This window comes from Ictalurus furcatus, chromosome 18 (genome assembly GCF_023375685.1).
Source record: "Ictalurus furcatus strain D&B chromosome 18, Billie_1.0, whole genome shotgun sequence".
Taxonomy (NCBI): domain Eukaryota; kingdom Metazoa; phylum Chordata; class Actinopteri; order Siluriformes; family Ictaluridae; genus Ictalurus; species Ictalurus furcatus.
Genome location: NC_071272.1, coordinates 8241553 through 8262754, shown reverse-complemented (window position 1 = coordinate 8262754; position 21202 = coordinate 8241553). Strand labels below are relative to the sequence as shown.

The window sequence follows — 21202 nt, the reverse complement described above, 5'->3', positions numbered from 1 at the left end:
CTTTTGTTGCCAGCGGTTTAGACATTAATGGCTGTGTGTTGAGTTATTTTGAGGGGACAGCAAATTTACACTGTTATACAAGCTGTACACTCACTACTTTACATTGTAGCAAAGTGTCATTTCTTCAGTGTTGTCACATGAAAAGGTATAATCAAATATTTACAAAAATGTGAGGGGTGTACTCACTTTTGTGAGATACTGTATATCACATTAAATGTTAAACATTATACATCTATTTAATTGTCTATGTAGAGCTATTCCTGACCCAAGTATCCAGCTGTGATGATTTTTATTGGTAAATTATTCTTCTTGTTCCTTAATCAATACAGAATCATCTACAAATTTCCCCAAAACGTCCACAAGAGGACGCTGTCTCACAACAACCTGAGTTTATTTCAGTAGAACATTATCTGGTGTTACTTTAAATTAGGTTTGATCCAAATGTGCTCACGTGTTTTTGATAACACGAAATCTAATTTTTTTAGCATTTGATCTGTGTTGTGCCTGGGAAAAAAACAACAACAAAAAACCATTCACTATTAAATGCATGACCTGTTTAGGTTTACTCATCTGTCTCTATATGACTGTCTACTGTAAAATACTTTTCATTATAAACTGTTTTTATTTCATTTATTTTCCCCAAATTATATTTAGATTGAACTGGTTGCCACTTTTGTATCTGTAAATAATTTATATGCTTTGTTATATAAACCGTCTTCAAAAAAAAACAAAAAAACTTGTTGCCCACATCCTTATTATAATTACATTATTATTGTAATAATTTTGTTATATAATACTTGGTTATAATCAATAATAACTAATATGTACAGTAATGTAACTGTAGTAAATAAAAACCCCACACCAGTTCATGAAATTAATTCTGCGTTATTGCCATGTACAATGTACGCATGTATGTATAGGATTGTATTATATTATTATAATGTACTAAAGTCACATTTTGGGTTAATCTTCATCAGGTAAAATAAAAAAAATTAAATTAAAAGAAATTTTAAATTGAATAAACAAAATAAATACCAAACCAAACTGAATACTAACTACTAAAAAGACACTTTTTATGTTGTGTTTATGCTTTAGATGAGCTCAGGAGCTGATAGGGCTTCTCAATCAGCACAGTGAGAACCCAACCTAGAACCACAGTAAGGGCCGAGTGAGCGAGGAACAGATACAACTAGAGAGAGAGAGAGAGAGAGAGAGAGAGAGAGAGAGAGAGAGAGAGAGACAGTTTAATTCATGTCCACAACACTTTTCACAAGTTATGTCCATGAGAGGTTCCTTTCAGAGAAGATCAGATACTAATCTGAAGCCTCAGGTGGTTATTAGTCCAATACATTTCACATGTGTTTGTATATATTGTGATGACACCTGAAAGCGCTTGCACCTACATACGTGAATATGAATAAATTGGGGGGAATCACACGTAAAAAACTAACAAATTCTGAGAAAAAAAACAATTTACAGGTAAAAATAAATTGTGGAAAAATTACATGTGGAAAAATAAACAAATCGCTTAAATATTACGTAAGAAAATAACTCATGATTGTGAATCATGTTGAAAAACGTTAACGTTAAAGTGTCTAAAAACCACAAGCATAAAATTCACGTGTGGAGTCTGTGTGAATGTTCTGTGCTGTGTTAAAGCCTTTGTTTTGATTTATTATTTGTGTAATTGATTCTTGATTTGCAGAGATTGCATCATGGACACTTACGAAGTTGAGGTCTGTGTAGTGGATGAGAGTTTCCTGTTTGGAGTTGTAGAGTAAAATGAGAAGAGGGTGAACAAGGTAGCAAGCAAAGCTGATGTTGGACAGAGGAACCCACACACGCATGGACAAGAACCTATTCACAAAGCCTGCACACAACACACACACACACATACACACACACACACACACATATATATACACAACCATATACACATATATACACACAGATTGAAGGTTTACTGAACAAACTGTTTGGAGACAAAGGTGTGACGATTAAACTGGTAGCTATGGTTCCATTATATTCGTACACCACTCATGTATCGTCTGATCCACTACATCTGAACTACATTTTCTTTTTTGCTAGCACCTCCATATCCCTCCTCACAGGCAAGGATGAGCCAGGCCACGGTGAGAGCCCACAACGAGCGATGGAGCCCCTGATACACAGCATGACCCGGTGACCCCTGACCCCTCAGCATGTAAGCGGATCCCACTATCACGGCCATGACAGACAGTGAGATGAGCCAACCAGCAGCCGCCTGCCGCTGAGGAAAAAGTAAAATATTTTCCCAATCAATAAATCTGTTCAATTGAAATGACCTTTGAAAATGTAATTAATATTAGCAACACAAGTATGATCAAATAAACATATTATGTACCGTTTAAAAGTGCAGAACATTTACTTTATATTTTATACTCGCTATATTTTTTTTACTTTATTTATTCATATTATGTCACGAATCCAGGGTGTAGCGTAGACTTTCCTTATTAAAAGAAACACTAATAAATCTAGCTATAGTAGAGAAATAAACAAAGCATCAACAGAACTAGCCACTTCTCACAATCACACCACAAACACAACACTATCAAGAATTATCAGCAAGTAATGAGGGGTAAAACACAGAGCTTATATAGTATAACTAATCAGAGGAACACAAAAAAGGTGTACACAAACACAGGCAGTGATTACAGACAAGAGAAGAAGACATTCAAAACTGTGAGTGAGAGAGGCTGCCCTCTGGTGATCTGGATGGAGCTGTCCATGATGGACTTGACGAAGTAACGTGGTTAAATATATCGCTGATAAATAAAAGAAAATATATAGATATTAAAAAGAATTTAAGCAGATCTGGATATCTGAGTATCTGTATCTATAGTACATGGCAGTTATTGAAAATCTTATATTTTTGAGAATTGAGAATTTTTGAGAATTGACTCAATTGAAAACACACAAACACATCATTTATCCATCCATCCATCCATCCATCCATACATCTTCTACCGCTTACTCCTTCTTCAGGGTCGCGGGGGAACCTGGAGCCTATCCCAGGGAGCATCGGGCACAAGGTGGGGTATACCCTGGACAGGGTGCCAGTCCATCGCAGGACACCACATCATTTATATAATTATAAATTAATAAATATTAATAAATTATTTATAATTTATATATTATATATATTCAACTCAACTCATTTTATGAGCCTTCGGAAATTAATTGCAAATGTTTACATTTCTTTAAGCATAGTTATTTTTTGTTTTATTTTATTTTATTTTTAGAAATCGAATCCCAAATACGCCAAAATATCCCTTTCTGTTTGATTTACTCGCTGTTTAAACATTACCCTCTGCTTTATAAGAGCTTCTTTCTTGGTCACCATGTAAATTCCTGTGAGGACGCCGAGCAGGTACGGACCGTATCTGGTGTACGGCTTGTTGTAGTAATACTCAAAGTAACTTTCATATTCACTGAGGAGGAAAAAAAGAAAAAGATAAACCAAGGAAAGCGATAAACAGCAGTTTGCCAAGTGTTACATTTTAATTTTTTTAATTAAATAACAAAACAACATACTTTATATCCATTTATGTTATAGATATGCAATGTTAAGGAACATCAGCAAAACAAGTTTGCGCTTACGTTATAGCAACTATAAACACTTGTTCCTTCACCAGCCCTCTCTTTATTCGGTCTCTTGATATCAATAAATCAAAAAATACGCAGCTTTTTGTTATGGAGAAACCAGGAAGCACAAACTTGTCTGTCCTGAAGATGTCAGAAAATGTAAAATTACAGATTTAATCTCTGAGTGTTACAAAAAAGTGCTGACACTGGAGACTCCTTCCGTACAGTACATGCTAAATCTCCTTACAGAAAACGTCGCCATGTCTATGATTACGCATGTTTGAAAATCCTTTTATTATTATTAATTATATATCATATAAACATATATAATACTGAATTATTTTGAACAAAAGATCAAAAGGTTAAACAATAAAGACAATTTTTCATAGCTTTCTTTGCTCATATTTACCAAGGGTGCCAATATTAGTGGAGGGGCATCTCTGGTTCACATTTACACAAAATGAATGTTAGAGAATTTTGCATGAAAGTAAGTACATTGGGTCTACATGTGCCGTAAAATAATGAGTGTGAGAGTGTGAGGGTGTGACAATGTGAGAGTGTGAGGGTGTGAGGGTGTGATGGTGGGACGGTTTGAGGGTGTGACGGTGTGAGGGTGTGAGGGTATGAGAGGTGAGGGTGTGAGAGTGTGATGGTGTGAGAGTGTGAGGGTGTGACGGTGTGAGAGTGTGAGGTTGTGACGGTGTGAGAGTGTGAGGTTGTGAGGGTGTGAGAGTGTGAGGGTGTGAGGTTGTGAGGGTGTGAGAGTGTGAGGGTGTGACGGTGTAAGAGTGTGAGGTTGTGAGGGTGTGAGGGTGTGAGAGTGTGAGGGTGTGAGGGTGTGAGAGTGTGTGGGTGTGAGGGTGTGAGAGTGTGTGGGTGTGAGGGTGTAAGAGTGTGAGGGTGTGAGGGTGTGAGAGTGTGAGGGTGTGAGGGTGTGAGAGTGTGAGGGTGTGAGGGTGTGAGAGTGTGTGGGTGTGAGGGTGTGAGAGGTGAGGGTGTGAGACTGTGAGGGTGTGACGGTGTGAGAGTGTGAAGCTGTGAGAATGTGAGGGTGTGAGGGTGTGAGGGTGGGACAGTTTGAGGGTGTGAGGGTGTGAGGGTGGGACGGTGTGAGAGTGTGAGGGTGTGAGGGTGTGAGAGGTGAGGGTGTGAGAGTGTGATGGTGTGAGACTGTGAGGGTGTGACGGTGTGAGAGTGTGAGGTTGTGAGAATGTGAGGGTGTGAGAGTGTGAGAGTGTGAGGGTGTGAGAGTGTGAGAGTGTGAGGGTGTGAGATTGTGATGGTTTGAGAGTGTGAGAGTGTGATGGTGTGAGAGTGTGAGGGTGTGATGGTGTGAGAGTGTGAGGATGTGAGAGTGTGACGGTGCGACGGTGTGAGGGTGAGACGATGTGAGGGCGTGAGAGCGTGAGGGCGTGAGAGCGTGAGGGGTGAGGGTGTGAGGGTGTGAGGGTGTGATGGTGTGAGAGTGTGATGGTGGGATGGTGTGAGAGTGTGAGGTTGTGAGGATGTGAGAGTGTGACAGTGAGACGGTGTGAGGGCGTGAGAGCGTGAGAGCATAAGAGCGTGAGAATGTGAGGGTGTGATGTTGTAAGAGTGTGAGAGGTGAGGGTGTGAGGGTGTGAAGGTGTGATGGTGTGAGAGTGTGATGGTGGGATGGTGTGAGAGTGTGAGGTTGTGAGGATGTGAGAGTGTGACAGTGAGACGGTGTGAGGGCGTGAGAGCGTGAGAGCATAAGAGCGTGAGAGTGTGAGGGTGTGATGTTGTAAGAGTGTGAGAGGTGAGGGTGTGAGGGTGTGAAGGTGTGAGGGTGTGAGGGTGTGAGAATGTGAGAGGTAAGGGTGTGACGGCGTGAGGGCTTGAGGGCGTGAGGGCGTGACGGTGTGGGGGTGTCACGGCGTGGGGGCATGACGGTGTGGGGGCATGATGCCGTGAAGGTGTGAGGGTGTGACAGTGTGAGAGGTGAGGGTGTGAGGGCATGACGTTGTGAGAGTGTGAGGGTGTGAGGGCATGAGGGCGAGAGAACGTGAGGGCGTGACGGCGTGAGGGTGTGAGGGTGTGACAGTGTGAAAGGTGAGGGTGTGAGGGCATGACGTTGTGAGAGTGTGAGGGTGTGAGAGTGTGAGGGCGTGATGGCATGAGGGTGTGAGGGTGTGACAGTGTGAAAGGTGAGGGTGTGAGGGCATGACGTTGTGAGAGTGTGCGAATGTGAGAGGTGAGGGTGTGAGGGTGTGAGAGTGTGAGGGTGTGAGGGTATGACGGCGTGAGAGCGTGAGGGCGTGACGTTGTGAGAGTGTGATGGTGTGAGAATGTGATGGTGTGAGGGTGTGAGAGTGTGATGGTGTGAGGGTGTGAGAGTGTGATGGTGTGAGGGTGTGAGAGTGTGAGGGTGTGGCGGCATGAGAGCGTGAGGGCGTGACAGTGTGAGAGCTTGAGGGCGTGAGGGCGTGACAGTGTGGGAGTGTGAGGGTGTGATGGTGTGATGGTGTGAGAGTGTGATGGTGTGATGGTGTGAGAGTGTGAGGTTGTGAGAATGTGAGGATGTGAGAGTGTGACGGTGCGATGGTGTGAGGGTGAGACGGTGTGAGGGCGTGAGAGCGTGAGGGCGTGACGATGTGAGAGCGTGAGGGCATGAGAGGTGAGGGTGTGAGGGTGTGGTGGCGTGAGGGCGTGAGAGCGTGAGAGCATGAGAGCATAAGCGCGTGAGAATGTGAGAGGTGAGGGTGTGACAGCGTGAGGGCTTGAGGGCTTTAGGGTGTGACGGTGTGGGGGCGTGACAGCGTGAGGGCGTGACGTTGTGAGAGTGTGAGGGTGTGAGGGCGTGAGGGCAAGAGAGCGTGAGGGCGTGACGGCGTGAGGGTGTGACAGTGTGAGAGGTGAGGGTGTGAGGTCATGACGTTGTGAGGGTGTGAGGGCGTGAGGGCGTGACGGCATGAGGGTGTGACAGTGTGAGAATGTGAGAGGTGAGGGTGTGAGGGTGTGAGAGTGTGAGGACGTGAGAGTGTGAGAATGTGAGAATGTGAGAGGTGAGGGTGTGAGGGCGTGATGGCGTGAGAGCGTGAGGGCGTGACATTTAGAGAGTGTGAGGGTGTGAGGGTGTGACGTGTGAGAGTGTGAGGGTGTGAGAATGTGAGAGGTGAGGGTGTGAGGGTGTGGTGGCGTGAGGGTGACAGTGTGGGAGTGTGAGGGTGTGAGAGTGTGACGGTGTGAGAATGTAAGGGTGTAAGAGTGTGAGGGTGTGAGAGCGTGACGGTGTGAGAGTGTGAAGGCATGAGAGCGTGACGGTGTGAGAGTGTGAGAGTGTGAGAGTGTGTTGGTGTGAGAGCGTGACGGTGTGAGAGTGTGAGAGTGTGTTGGTGTGAGAGTGTGATGGTTTGAGAGTGTGAGTGTGTGATGATGTGAGAGTGTGATGGTTTGAGAGTGTGAGGGTGTGATGGTGTGAGAGTGTGATGGTGTGAGAGTGTGAGGATGTGAGAGTGTGACGGTGCGACGGTGTGAGGGTGAGACGGTGTGAGGGCGTGAGGGCATGAGAGCGTGAGGGGTGAGGGTGTGAGAGTGTGAGGGTGTGAGGGTGTGAGGGTGTGAGAGTGTGATGGTGGGATGGTGTGAGAGTGTGAGGTTGTGAGGATGTGAGAGTGTGACGGTGAGACGGTGTGAGGGCGTGAGAGCGTGAGGGCATAAGAGCGTGAGAATGTGAGGGTGTGATGTTGTAAGTGTGTGATAGGTGAGGGTGTGAGGGTGTGAAGGTATGAGGGTGTGAGGGTGTGAGAATGTGAGAGGTGAGGGTGTGACGGCGTGAGGGCTTGAGGGCGTGAGGGCGTGACGGTGTGGGGGTGTCACGGCGTGGGGGCGTGACGGTGTGGGGGCATGACGCCGTGAAGGTGTGAGGGTGTGACAGTGTGAGAGGTGAGGGTGTGAGGGCATGACGTTGTGAGAGTGTGAGGGTGTGAGGGCATGAGGGCGAGAGAACGTGAGGGCGTGACGGCGTGAGGGTGTGAGGGTGTGACAGTGTGAAAGGTGAGGGTGTGAGGGCATGACGTTGTGAGGGTGTGAGAGTGTGAGGGCGTGATGGCGTGAGGGTGTGAGGGTGTGAGAATGTGAGAGGTGAGGGTGTGACAGCGTGAGGGCTTGAGGGCTTTAGGGTGTGACGGTGTGGGGGCGTGACAGCGTGAGGGCGTGACGTTGTGAGAGTGTGAGGGTGTGAGGGTGTGAGAGTGTGAGGGTGTGAGGGCGTGAGGGCAAGAGAGCGTGAGGGCGTGACGGCGTGAGGGTGTGACAGTGTGAGAGGTGAGGGTGTGAGGTCATGACGTTGTGAGGGTGTGAGGGCGTGATGGGGAGAGAACGTGACGGCGTGAGGGCGTGACGGCGTGAGGGTGTGACAGTGTGAGAATGTGAGAGGTGAGGGTGTGAGGGTGTGAGAGTGTGAGGGCGTGAGAGTGTGAGAATGTGAGAATGTGAGAGGTGGGGGTGTGAGGGCGTGATGGCGTGAGAGCGTGAGGGCGTGACATTTAGAGAGTGTGAGGGTGTGAGGGTGTGACGTGTGAGAGTGTGAGGGTGTGAGAATGTGAGAGGTGAGGGTGTGAGGGCGTGGTGGCGGGAGGGTGACAGTGTGGGAGTGTGAGGGTGTGAGAGTGTGAAGGCGTGAGAGTGTGAGAGTGTGACGGTGTGAGAGTGTGAGAGTGTGATGGTGTGATGGTGTGAGAGTGTGATGGTGTGAGAGTGTGATGGTTCGAGAGTGTGAGGGTGTGATGGTGTGAGAGTGTGATGGTGTGATGGTGTGAGAGTGTGAGGGTGCGACGGTGTGAGGGTGAGACGGTGTGAGGGCGTGAGAGCGTGAGGGCGTGAGAGCGTGAGGGGTGAGGGTGTGAGAGTGTGAGGGTGTGAGGGTGTGATGGTGTGAGAGTGTGATGGTGGGATGGTGTGAGAGTGTGAGGTTGTGAGGATGTGAGAGTGTGACGGTGAGACGGTGTGAGGGCGTGAGAGCGTGAGGGCATAAGAGCGTGAGAATGTGAGGGTGTGATGTTGTAAGAGTGTGAGAGGTGAGGGTGTGAGGGTGTGAAGGTGTGAGGGTGTGAGGGTGTGAGAATGTGAGAGGTGAGGGTATGACGGCGTGAGGGCTTGAGGGCGTGAGGGCGTGACGGTGTGGGGGTGTCACGGCGTGGGGGCGTGACGGTGTGGGGGCATGACGCCGTGAAGGTGTGAGGGTGTGACAGTGTGAGAGGTGAGGGTGTGAGGGCATGACGTTGTGAGAGTGTGAGGGTGTGAGGGCATGAGGGCGAGAGAACGTGAGGGCGTGACGGCGTGAGAGTGTGAGGGTGTGACAGTGTGAAAGGTGAGGGTGTGAGGGCATGACGTTGTGAGAGTGTGAGGGTGTGAGAGTGTGAGAGTGTGAGAATGTGAGAGGTGAGGGTGTGAGGGTGTGAGAGTGTGAGGGTGTGACGGCGTGAGAGCGTGAGGACGTGAGGGCGTGACGTTGTGAGAGTGTGATGGTGTGAGAATGTGATGGTGTGAGGGTGTGAGAGTGTGATGGTGTGAGGGTGTGAGAGTGTGAGGGTGTGGCGGCATGAGAGCATGAGGGCGTGACAGTGTGAGAGCTTGAGGGCGTGAGGGCGTGACAGTGTGGGAGTGTGAGGGTGTGATGGTGTGAGAGTGTGATGGTGTGAGAGTGTGATGGTGTGATGGTGTGAGAGTGTGAGGTTGTGAGAATGTGAGGATGTGAGAGTGTGACGGTGCGATGGTGTGAGGGTGAGACGGTGTGAGGGCGTGAGAGCGTGAGGGCGTGACGATGTGAGAACGTGAGGGCATGAGAGGTGAGGGTGTGAGGGTGTGGTGGCGTGAGGGCGTGAGAGCGTGAGAGCATGAGAGCATAAGAGCGTGAGAATGTGAGGGTGTGAGGGTGTGAAGGTGTGAGGGTGTGAGAATGTGAGAGGTGAGGGTGTGACAGCGTGAGGGCTTGAGGGCTTTAGGGTGTGACGGTGTGGGGGCGTGACAGCGTGAGGGCGTGACGTTGTGAGAGTGTGAGAGTGTGAGGGTGTGAGGGCGTAAGGGCAAGAGAGCGTGAGGGCGTGACGGCGTGAGGGTGTGACAGTGTGAGAGGTGAGGGTGTGAGGTCATGTCGTTGTGAGGGTGTGAGGGCGTGAGGGCGAGAGAACGTGAGGGCGTGAGGGCGTGACGGCGTGAGGGTGTGACAGTGTGAGAATGTGAGAGGTGAGGGTGTGAGGGTGTGAGAGTGTGAGGACGTGAGAGTGTGAGAGGTGAGGGTGTGACGGCGTGAGGGCGTGACGGTGTGGGGGTGTCACGGCGTGGGGGCGTGACAGTGTGGGGGCATGACGCCGTGAAGGTGTGAGGGTGTGACAGTGTGAGAGGTGAGGGTGTTCGGGCATGAGGGCGAGAGAACGTGAGGGCGTGACGGCGTGAGGGTGTGAGGGTGTGACAGTGTGAAAGGTGAGGGTGTGAGGGCATGACGTTGTGAGAGTGTGAGGGTGTGAGAGTGTGAGAGGTGAGGGTGTGAGGGTGTGAGGTGTGAGAGTGTGAGAATGTGAGAGGTGAGGGTGTGACGGCGTGAGAGCGTGAGGGCGTGAGGGCGTGATGTTGTGAGAGTGTGATGGTGTGAGGGTGTGAGAGTGTGATGGTGTGAGGGTGTGAGAGTGTGAGGGTGTGGCGGCATGAGAGCGTGAGGGCGTGACAGTGTGAGAGCGTGAGGGCGTGACATTGTGGGAGTGTGAGGGTGTGATGGTGTGAGAGTGTGATGGTGTGAGAGTGTGATGGTGTGATGGTGTGAGAGTGTGAGGTTGTGAGAATGTGAGGATGTGAGAGTGTGACGGTGCGATGGTGTGAGGGTGAGACGGTGTGAGGGCGTGAGAGCGTGAGGGCGTGACGATGTGAGAGCGTGAGGGCATGAGAGGTGAGGGTGTGAGGGTGTGGTGGCGTGAGGGCGTGAGAGCGTGAGAGCATGAGAGCATAAGAGCGTGAGAATGTGAGGGTGTGAGGGTGTGAAGGTGTGAGGGTGTGAGAATGTGAGAGGTGAGGGTGTGACAGCGTGAGGGCTTGAGGGCTTTAGGGTGTGACGGTGTGGGGGCGTGACAGCGTGAGGGCATGACGTTGTGAGAGTGTGAGGGTGTGAGGACGTGAGGGCAAGAGAGCGTGAGGGCGTGACGGCGTGAGGGTGTGACAGTGTGAGAGGTGAGGGTGTGAGGTCATGTCGTTGTGAGGGTGTGAGGGCGAGAGAACGTGAGGGCGTGAGGGCGTGACGGCGTGAGGGTGTGACAGTGTGAGAATGTGAGAGGTGAGGGTGTGAGGGTGTGAGAGTGTGAGGACGTGAGAGTGTGAGAGGTGAGGGTGTGACGGCGTGAGGGCTTGAGGGCGTGAGGGCATGAGGGTGTGGGGGTGTCACGGCGTGGGGGCATGACAGTGTGGGGGCATGACGCCGTGAAGGTGTGAGGGTGTGACAGTGTGAGAGGTGAGGGTGTGAGGGCATGACGTTGTGAGAGTGTGAGGGTGTGAGGGCATGAGGGCGAGAGAACGTGAGGGCGTGACGGCGTGAGGGTGTGAGGGTGTGACAGTGTGAAAGGTGAGGGTGTGAGGGCATGATGTTGTGAGAGTGTGAGGGTGTGAGAGTGTGAGGGTGTGAGAGTGTGAGAGTGTGAGAGGTGAGGGTGTGAGGGTGTGAGGTGTGAGAGTGTGAGAATGTGAGAGGTGAGGGTGTGAGGGTGTGAGAGTGTGAGGGTGTGAGAGTGTGACGGCGTGAGAGCGTGAGGGCGTGAGGGCGTGAAGTTGTGAGAGTGTGATGGTGTGAGAATGTGATGGTGTGAGGGTGTGAGAGTGTGATGGTGTGAGGGTGTGAGAGTGTGAGGGTGTGGCGGCATGAGAGCGTGAGGGCGTGAGGGTGTGACATTGTGGGAGTGTGAGGGTGTGATGGTGTGAGAGTGTGATGGTGTGAGAGTGTGATGGTGTGAGAGTGTGAGGTTGTGAGAATGTGAGGATGTGAGAGTGTGACGGTGCGATGGTGTGAGGGTGAGACGGTGTGAGGGCGTGAGAGCGTGAGGGCGTGACGATGTGAGAGCGTGAGGGCATGAGAGGTGAGGGTGTGAGGGTGTGGTGGCGTGAGGGCGTGAGAGCGTGAGAGCATGAGAGCATAAGAGCGTGAGAATGTGAGGGTGTGAGGGTGTGAAGGTGTGAGGGTGTGAGAATGTGAGAGGTGAGGGTGTGACAGCGTGAGGGCTTGAGGGCTTTAGGGTGTGACGGTGTGGGGGCGTGACAGCGTGAGGGCGTGACGTTGTGAGAGTGTGAGGGTGTGAGGGTGTGAGAGTGTGAGGGCGTGAGGGCAAGAGAGCGTGAGGGCGTGACGGCGTGAGGGTGTGACAGTGTGAGAGGTGAGGGTGTGAGGTCATGTCGTTGTGAGGGTGTGAGGGCGTGAGAGTGTGAGGACGTGAGAGTGTGAGAATGTGAGAATGTGAGAGGTGAGGGCGTGACATTTAGAGAGTGTGAGGGTGTGAGGGTGTGACGTGTGAGAGTGTGAGGGTGTGAGAATGTGAGAGGTGAGGGTGTGAGGGCGTGATGGCGTGAGGGTGACAGTGTGGGAGTGTGAGGGTGTAAGAGTGTGACGGTGTGAGAATGTAAGGGTGTGAGAGTGTGTGACGGTGTGAGAGCGTGACGGTGTGAGAGTGTGAAGGCATGAGAGCGTGACGGTGTGAGAGTGTGAGAGTGTGAGAGTGTGTCGGTGTGAGAGTGTGACGGTGTGAGTATGAGGGCGTGAGGGTGTGAGAGTGTGAGAGTGTGACAGTGTGAGAGTATGAGGGCGTGAGGGTGTGAGAGTGTGAGAGTGTGACGGTGTGAGAGTATGAGGGTGTGAGGGTGTGAGAGTGTGAGAGTGTGACAGTGTGAGAGTATGAGGGCGTGAGGGTGTGAGAGTGTGAGAGTGTGATGGTGTGAGAGTATGAGGGTGTGAGAGTGTGAGAGTGTGTCGGTGTGAGAGTGTGATGGTGTGAGAGTATGAGGGCGTGAGAGTGTGAGGGTGTGAGAGTGTGTCGGTGTGAGATTGTGATGGTGTGAGAGTATGAGGGCGTGAGAGTGTGAGAGTGTGTCGGTGTGAGAGTGTGAGGGTGTGAGAGTGTGTCGTGTGAGAGTGTGACGGTGTGAGAGTATGAGGGCGTGAGAGTGTGAGAGTGTGAGAGTGTGTCGGTGTGAGAGTGTGATGGTGTGAGAGTATGAGGGCGTGAGGGTGTGAGAGTGTGACGGTGTGAGAGTATGAGGGCGTGAGGGTGTGAGAGTGTGTCGGTGTGAGAGTGTGATGGTGTGAGAGTATGAGGGCGTGAGGGCGTGAGCGTGTGAGAGTGTGTTCAGTGAATAATAGCGAGGTTTACTCACAGAGTTGTCGGTTGGTGAACGGGTAAGTGTAGAAATGCCGTGATTAAAGCACTGGAAATGCACGACATTGCCAACAGAGTGAAGGCCACACTCACAAACACACACTTATTCCTGAAATAAATAAATAAATAAATATGATTATAAGACTATACTGACTACAAGTACGTTTTTGTTCACTACTCATTGAAACTTATACTGAAATGAGTAACCTACTTATTAATCAATCAGGGACGTCACTGTACATTTCATTCAGCTCTGTTTATGTTTAAATGCTAGTTCTTTATAACACTAGTGAGTAGATTTGAAAGTACATTAGCGAGCTAACATGAGTCGCGGTGTTCATACAGCTGGAAGCGAAGCACATTTTTCTATTCACTGCATCGGAGTTCCTCAACGTCAATGATGGACAGATCCTCAAGAACAACACACTGGGTAAGCGCTGTTATTTTCACTCACTTAGCGTCATCTGTAGACATGTTGCCTCTCTTAAGCATTTTTTGCTGCTATGCTTAATCACTTTTTAATATTGTACATTACATTACATTTACATTTACGGCAATTGGCAGATGCCCTTATCCAGAGCGACTTATATATATCTCATTTATACATCTGAGCAGTTGAGAGTTAAGGGCCTTGCTCAAGGGTCCAGCAGTGGCAGCTTGGTGGTGCTGGGATTTGAACTCATGACCTTCTGGTTAGAAGTCCAGTGTCTTAACCAACTTCAACTGTTCATGTCATCTGTCATCTTTACTTTGAAGTAGCTTTGGTTTTACGAGTATGAATAAATGAAGACAGTTTCAGTGTGATACCCGATACCGGGATACAGGTATCAGTACCGATGCATCCCTGAGTATAATCTTAGAGTTATAAACATTACAGATTAAGAATGGTGTGTTTTAGAATAGCAAACTCACAGCATGTAGAGACAAATGAGGAATGGTGTCGCTGCATAGAACTGGAAATCGACTGAGAGGTACCAGGTCCACGGCGCACACTTCAAATAAAGAAGAACGAGCGTTTTACACTGATATATTATACTGTATATACTGTATATTATTCCTACATACTGTATTTATAGTGTGTGTGTGTGTGTGTAAGTGTGTATAATCCTTATATTAATATACAATGTTCATTTTACATTAAAACACATTCAGACAGTGTGTGTGAAAGTCAAGGGTATGTGTATGTGTGTGTGTGATGCGGGCAGGGTCGTACCGTGTGTGTGATGGTGAACAGGTTGTTGATGAGCAGCAGGTTGGACCACCAGAACGCCTTACAGTTCACTATTTGGTCTTCAGCTGTGAACCAGAATGGACCATTACGGAGAAATGAGAAGAGTGTGACGATCGCACACACGATGAAGAGGTGCAGCGGCTGGATCCTGAACACACACACACACACACACACGTACACACACACACACACACACACCAAGGAGTGAACATAGAAAAAAAAATTAGGTATTTACTCAAATATATATTCCCTATTCCCAATCTGTGTGTGTGTGTGTGTGTGTGTGTGTGTGTGTGTGTGTGTGTGTGTGTGTGTGTGTGATTTGATTTGATTTGATTAAAACATCAAATAATGTGTTTTCAATATAGTACAGGGTGAACTGAATTTTCAAACAACGTTTTGTTTGTTATTTTGTTGTAAGTAAATAATTTTTTTAACTACAAAAAATGTACAATTATTATTATTAGTAGTAGCAGCAGTAGCAGTAGTAGTAGTGTATTTAACATTGAAAAATTATGATAATTACTTTTTTTTTTTTTTACATCCTGAGCTATAATGATAAAATAAACAAATGAATTAATTAATTCATATTTTTGAAGAGCTAGCATGGAGCATAATATAATAGATTAACATTCTAAATAAATACACAATAAATATAAATAATGTCAAATACAATTTATACAATATATTAATACAAACATGTAGTGTTACCATTTAACCTTGCAAATAAAATTTTATTATAAAATAAAGTTTATTAAAATGGTAAGTAAATAAATAAGTAATTATGATTCTTTTTTCTTTCTTTCTTTTTTTTTTTTTTTATAACACAGGAAGTCTTTTAATATTCCGAACCTCCTGAATCTCCTGAACAGGAAATGAGCGATCAGTCGGAGGTTCGGCTTGTCCTCTGATCTCTGGATGCAGCCAAGAAAAGATTTGGCACTCAGGAGTCCACTGGAATAATATACAAACACACGCATTAGGAGCGTTCCTGTAATAAATCAGTGTAAAAGCACTGACACTGCCAGAATTTACTTCAGTACTGTAAGAGTGAGATGGCATTTTTTACATCTGGTTTTCTTACCTGAGTAATAAAAAAGTATCGACAGCAAGATAAACCGGTCCACTAAAGGCCACCACATACAGAGGATTGCTCTCCACGGCCACTCTCCATCGCTTTCTGTTATCTAAAATACACAACTCACAACACTTAACACGACGCTGTTGAATTCTCCGATCTAATTGGTCAGAAGGTGTTGATTAATTCTCTATAACAGCGGCTCTGACAGTATCGCAGCTGCAAATCACAGCTTTATATTAATGTGCTCGTTCTAATAGGTTATCGTCACAGGTTAGCTCATTCACGGGGACTCGTATGGCAGACGCTCCACATAATTGGATTAAATCACACATGTAATTATTGATAAATTTTCTGTAAGGAAAAATTTGTTTATTTAATATTCGTGGAAGGAGCCTCCAGTGATAGTTCTTTGTAACAGTCCGAAGTTTTCCAACATCTTCAATGTAGAGGATAAGTGTGTAAACACACATCTATCTATCTGCACATATACAAGCGGTTTGAGCTGCAGCTTAAATGTCTAATGGTTGCTTTAGAAATAAGAGATTGTGGTTTTTGTTTACAGGTTTCTGGCTTTTTTCTGATTTTGCTTCTTTCATCATTTCATCTTATTCTCATTTCCGTCTTTCATTCTCATTCCTGTCTCACTGTACTGTGTATGGTTCTTTCTCTCTCAGTCTCTCTCTCTCTCTCTCTCTCTCTCTCTCTCTCTGTATGTGTGTGTGTGGTTCAGACCGAGGCCGCTCCAAGAGCTGAGCTGCACCGTATGTCCACAGATGATCCAGAAGAGGCTGAAAATGCGAACACCATTGAGACATGGATAACTGCTTCTGGAACACACACCGTCACCCACACCGTCACCGAAACACACACCACTGAACCGGACGGAAAGCGAATGCAGGAACGACATCACACGGCCTGCGAGACAGACACATGAGACACAGAGAAGAAATGACTCTGGCTTAATTTTCACCAATAATTCCACATATTGAAATGGTGATGGTGGTGGTCGTGGGGGGGCACTCAAATGTTAGCATCATTGTGTCCATATATGGAAATGGGAGAGACATCGATTTTATATATGGAAATGTATGCATCAAGTTCATATATGGATATATGGGTACCTCGTAGCTGTCACTGAGTCCATTTATGGAAATGTGGGCACCATGTGAGCATCAGTGAGTCCATATTTGGTCATGTGGGTGTCACTGATTCCATACATGGAAATGTCAGTTTCATTGAGTCCATTTATGGAAATGTGGGTGTCATCAAGTCAATTTATTGAACTATGGACGTCATTGAGTCCATATATAGAAATGTCGGTGTCACTGAATCCATATATGGAAATGTCAGTGTCACTGAGTCCATATATGGAAATGTGGGCATCATCAAGTACACATATGGAAATGTGGGCACCATGTGGGTGTTAATGAGTCTACACATATGGAAATGTGGGCATCATCAAGTCTACTGTATATACGGAAATTTGGGGGTCATCAAGGCCCTATATGGAAATGTTGTCACCACTGAGTCCATAAATGGAAATCATTAAGTCTATATATGGAAATGTGGGTGCCATGTGGGAGTCATCAAATCCATATATGGAAATGTGGACTTTTGTGTGTGTGTGTGTGTACTTGCCTGTGTCTTGACCCTCCTGCTCCCCCTCTTTGTCGCACTCCTGCACTTGTGTGTTTTGGAGTAAAATGCATTCTTTGCTCTGATTGGCTGAACTGTTGGCCAGAATCGCTCCGTAGTTTGCGGCGTCAACGTTTGACTGCGCTTCTTTTTTTTTATTCCACTGGACCACAGCTACATAGATGGTCACCACAAGAGGCAGAGCCATCATCGTGATACACACACACCTGAGAGCAAAACATGAAAAATATTATTTATGCAATGCCCTCCTTTAATCCAACTCTAGTCCATGTGGTTTAGGACACTTCACCATGCAGCCAAATGCTGGGACATTGTAGTGGCGGCCATCTTGGATACTTAGAATCCCTAGTTTCCTTTGTGCGGTTTGATGTACACACACAAAAGTCCAGTAATAACAAAGTTTATTTAATAATTACATAACTGAGCCTTCAAATAAGGTCATTGGAAGCATGTTTATGAAGGTTTGGCCATTAATTTTGAGAAAAGCTATATTAGACACACAGCATCAATGCTGATTAGCTGGTTGACTTAATTGTAAGAGGACATTGTGTACAATTTATTTTTTAACAGAATAGTCCTCAATATTAACCTCAAATAGTATATTGTAAAAAATGAACATAAATGTGTGTGTGTGTGTTACTTACAGACACACTACAGCAGACAGATCAGGTGTAATGTTGTTTCTGATACAATGAGTCATAAAAATTCCCAATGTGGGTTCTGATATGAACAGATCCGGTACAGAAGTAATGAAGGGGGTTTGACCCTGTAGAAAATCTTCTACAAACACAAACACAAACATAAATCAGTGTTAATTCTGTTAATACGTTCTGGCAATAAATCTAACAAAACTAGAATTTTAGAAACAAAGTTTTTGCCATTTTCCCTTAATTTTCCTAATATCTTCTTTTAAGTTTCCAAAACAAATTACAGTTCACGGAACATCTGGTGAGGCGTCATTAGTTCTAGCAAACTAGTACTACAGTATATTAGCCTAACAAAGCATACAATCACGTCTCAACAAGACTTCTTCACTCATATAAATCCATAACAGTGTTGTTATTCAATACCAACAACAGAGAACGTAAAAAAAAAGAAGAATTATATCAGCTAGGCAACAACAACGAACACACAGAATGTCCCGTTATAAAGGGATCGACTGATGGACACTGATTGCTCTATGTTGTGTATTTTCTCTTTTATTGCACTCAAAATCGGTTCCGGTTCAAGTAAATATCTCACCGTAGACAATAAGCGTGCTCACGTCTGCTTCATCGCAGGAATCAGGCACACAAATACCTACAAAATAGTCCAGCGCCCCCTACATGACAACACCAACACTGTATTATCATCAAGGTAAAAATAAAATTAATTAACAATTAAACATACAGCAATTCGACACAATTTCCCATGTAAACGCCTCTAAAAAGTTACAGCTTCACGTCTGACTGTTACAACGCAGTGACACTGGAGACTCCTAACATAAACGTTAAATAAACATCTCCTTACAGAAAATTTCACCATAACGTGTCTGAAGTTTGCTTCGTTAGTTTCGCACTGGAGGTATGAAGCTTTCATAGCTAACAATTACCGGAAACGCACTGTATAACCAGGCCCAATAATACCGTTTGCACATAAACGGCTTCATAAAAGCACAAAAAAAAGTCTGTATTAAAAATAAAAACAAAATTGTGTTCGTTGCTCACAACCGTGGTGTACGACATATATTTTCTTCTTTGGCTTCAGGCACCAATAATGCCTTGGCTTTAATGATAATTTTATACAAATCCTATGAAAATATTTGAATACGTAATGTTTTCCCCACGTTTAAGAGGCCAGGTACCTGTTTGAGGAAGACCTGGCAGTATTGTCCTCCAAATCCAGGGCCTTCAACAGACAAACACTCCTGCAGAGAGCCGACCCGGTTCACGTTTCCGCCTTTGACATCACTGCCCATCTTCCCGAACGCATCATACACTCATCAAACCACACAGGAGATGATTTACTGACCGATTTGTTTACTTACCAGCACAATATACATTGAAATAATTGATTACGCTTTTAAAATATCGTAAATCCATAACTATTCGGTAAGCCGTAAGTAGTAAGAATGATTAATTATAGTTTAGTTTACTGTTATTAGTAGTTTATGTAAGGAATAAAACACTGTGTGTCATGCTGTTGTAGGAAAATAGTCAACAGAGTGGAGCGATGAAGCGGAGTTACTGATTATTTTCCTACAACAGCACGTCCGCAAGTGTTTTACTGCTCTTACACCACAGCAAAATGCTAATGATTACAACGTTTTATTTATTAAAGAATGACATTTTTATTCATTTACAGTTACATCCACAAAACAGGTCAGTATTATTACTCTGTTATAATAGATATAAGAAGTTACACAAAATAACTACATGATGATATATTATATAGTGTAAAATTGACAAATATTCTGCTCTATTGAATATTCTATATTTAAATAAAGTCAGTTAAATAATGAGATTGAGTTAAAAGATTGTGTACTAGAATGTTAATCTTATAAACGTTAGTATGTACAGATTATTGTTTTTTACACTACATTAATACCTTCCGCACACTTGTTTTATTTTGTTTAACAGTTTCTATGCTGAAAAAAAAAAACCTTGAATATATCCAAATTTATCTAATATTTCTCTGTAAAGGATTCTTCTTAAAATATATATAAGATTACTAATCCTATTTCTAGACACGTTTACTCATTCTGAGCCTTAAACAGTCTTTTTCTGTTGTGCCACAGCTCTGTTTTATAGCTGCTATAATGTAAGGGATAACTTGTTCTAACATCCTACAAAATTAAATGTAACTGTAAATGGATAAAAATCCATAATGGTGTAGAAAGGCTTAGGGTTGTGCTGTTAAAGGGAACAAAATGATCAACATTGCATTGGCAAGAGTAACTCTGCTTCATCACACCTCCCATTTTAAACTTTTATTACAAGCATTTATTTCTAGAACAACAGTAGAATAGGACAGTTTGAAGCTTGAAATTTGTGATAACGTCTAGAAATAGACGTATAATTGTTTGATAATAAGTTTAGAATTAGAAGTATGATATAAATGTGTGTAATTGTGTATTTCCTCCTATACTGTAGTATAATTTACTACTCAGAAACCTAATACATATATTGTTTGTTTTTTTAAGAAAGAAAAAAAGGTCAATAAGTGCTAATAAGGTCCAAGGTCCATGTTCTTCTGTAATGTAATAATCATTAGTGATTATTAGTTTATTAATTAATATAATTATAATAGATTATGGATCTATATAGTCCATGACTTACTCAGCACTGCGTATTGGTCAGGCTGACTTTTCTTCAGTTCTGTGAGAAACATCGCAGCATCCTGAGCACATTTCGCGCTGATGTTGAGTCCACACACAGCTGCACAGGAGCAGAAGAAGAAGCAGAGGGTTGAGAGGATAGTGGTCTTTCTCACCTGTAGCATCTTTGCATTCTCAGGCCAGCTATGATGGACCACGTTTAAATAACACGGACAGGAGACATGTTTACAGAAGGATGGAGATATTACTGGCCTCTTTAAGTCCTGCGTGCAAATCGAGGTTTTACGCACACAAAGGTCAGTGCTTTGGTTACACACTGGTGTGTTTTCATGCCAGGTGTATTCAGGCTGAAGCCTGAAACTTATTTTGTGCTACACTTAGTAGTGTTGAATAAATTCCTTCCACTAACCACTATCTGATTTATACACACACACACACACACACACACACACAGACATATATATATATATATATTAATTCCTCCATCCATTTCTCTTTTGTTACCTGATCTGCATCCCGTGTGGGACTGTTATAACCAAACCTTGCATCCATGCTATTATTGTTACCCGATCTGCATAGCCTGTGAGATTGTCATAACCAAACCTGTCATCCGTGTCATTATTATTACCCTATCGGCATTTCCTGTGTAACTGTCCCAACAAAACCTCCTATCTGTGTCATTGTTGTTACCCGATCTGCATCCTCTGTGAGACTGTTATAACCAAACCTTTCATCCGTGTCATTGTTGTTACCCGATCTGCTCTATCTCACATCCGCATCATTACCGAATCTGCTTCCTCCATCTCCACTTGATCTGCCTGATTATTTTCACACATCTACATGCTATAACATTTTCTGTTCTGTTTATATGTTTATTTTACATCTGTGGCCAACAATAAAACTTCCTTATTCATCTCTATTTTTCAGAG

The 21202-nt window shown here is 45.3% G+C and overlaps 1 protein-coding gene across 1 annotated transcript; it reads right to left on the bottom strand.

Moving 5' to 3' along the window:
* Positions 1–272: 272 nt before the first annotated feature.
* Positions 273–19446, bottom strand: oacyl (O-acyltransferase like). Its single transcript, XM_053649378.1, has 14 exons — positions 18801–19446; positions 18200–18278; positions 17602–17737; positions 16936–17163; positions 16034–16320; positions 15305–15407; positions 15073–15174; positions 14203–14368; positions 13902–13981; positions 12988–13098; positions 3347–3470; positions 2092–2269; positions 1728–1870; positions 273–1189 (listed from the first exon to the last, which is right to left on the bottom strand). Exons 1-14 carry the CDS (start codon positions 18912–18914, stop codon positions 1085–1087), a joined length of 1956 nt encoding a protein of 651 aa, XP_053505353.1. The 5' UTR covers positions 18915–19446; the 3' UTR covers positions 273–1084.
* Positions 19447–21202: the final 1756 nt, after the last annotated feature.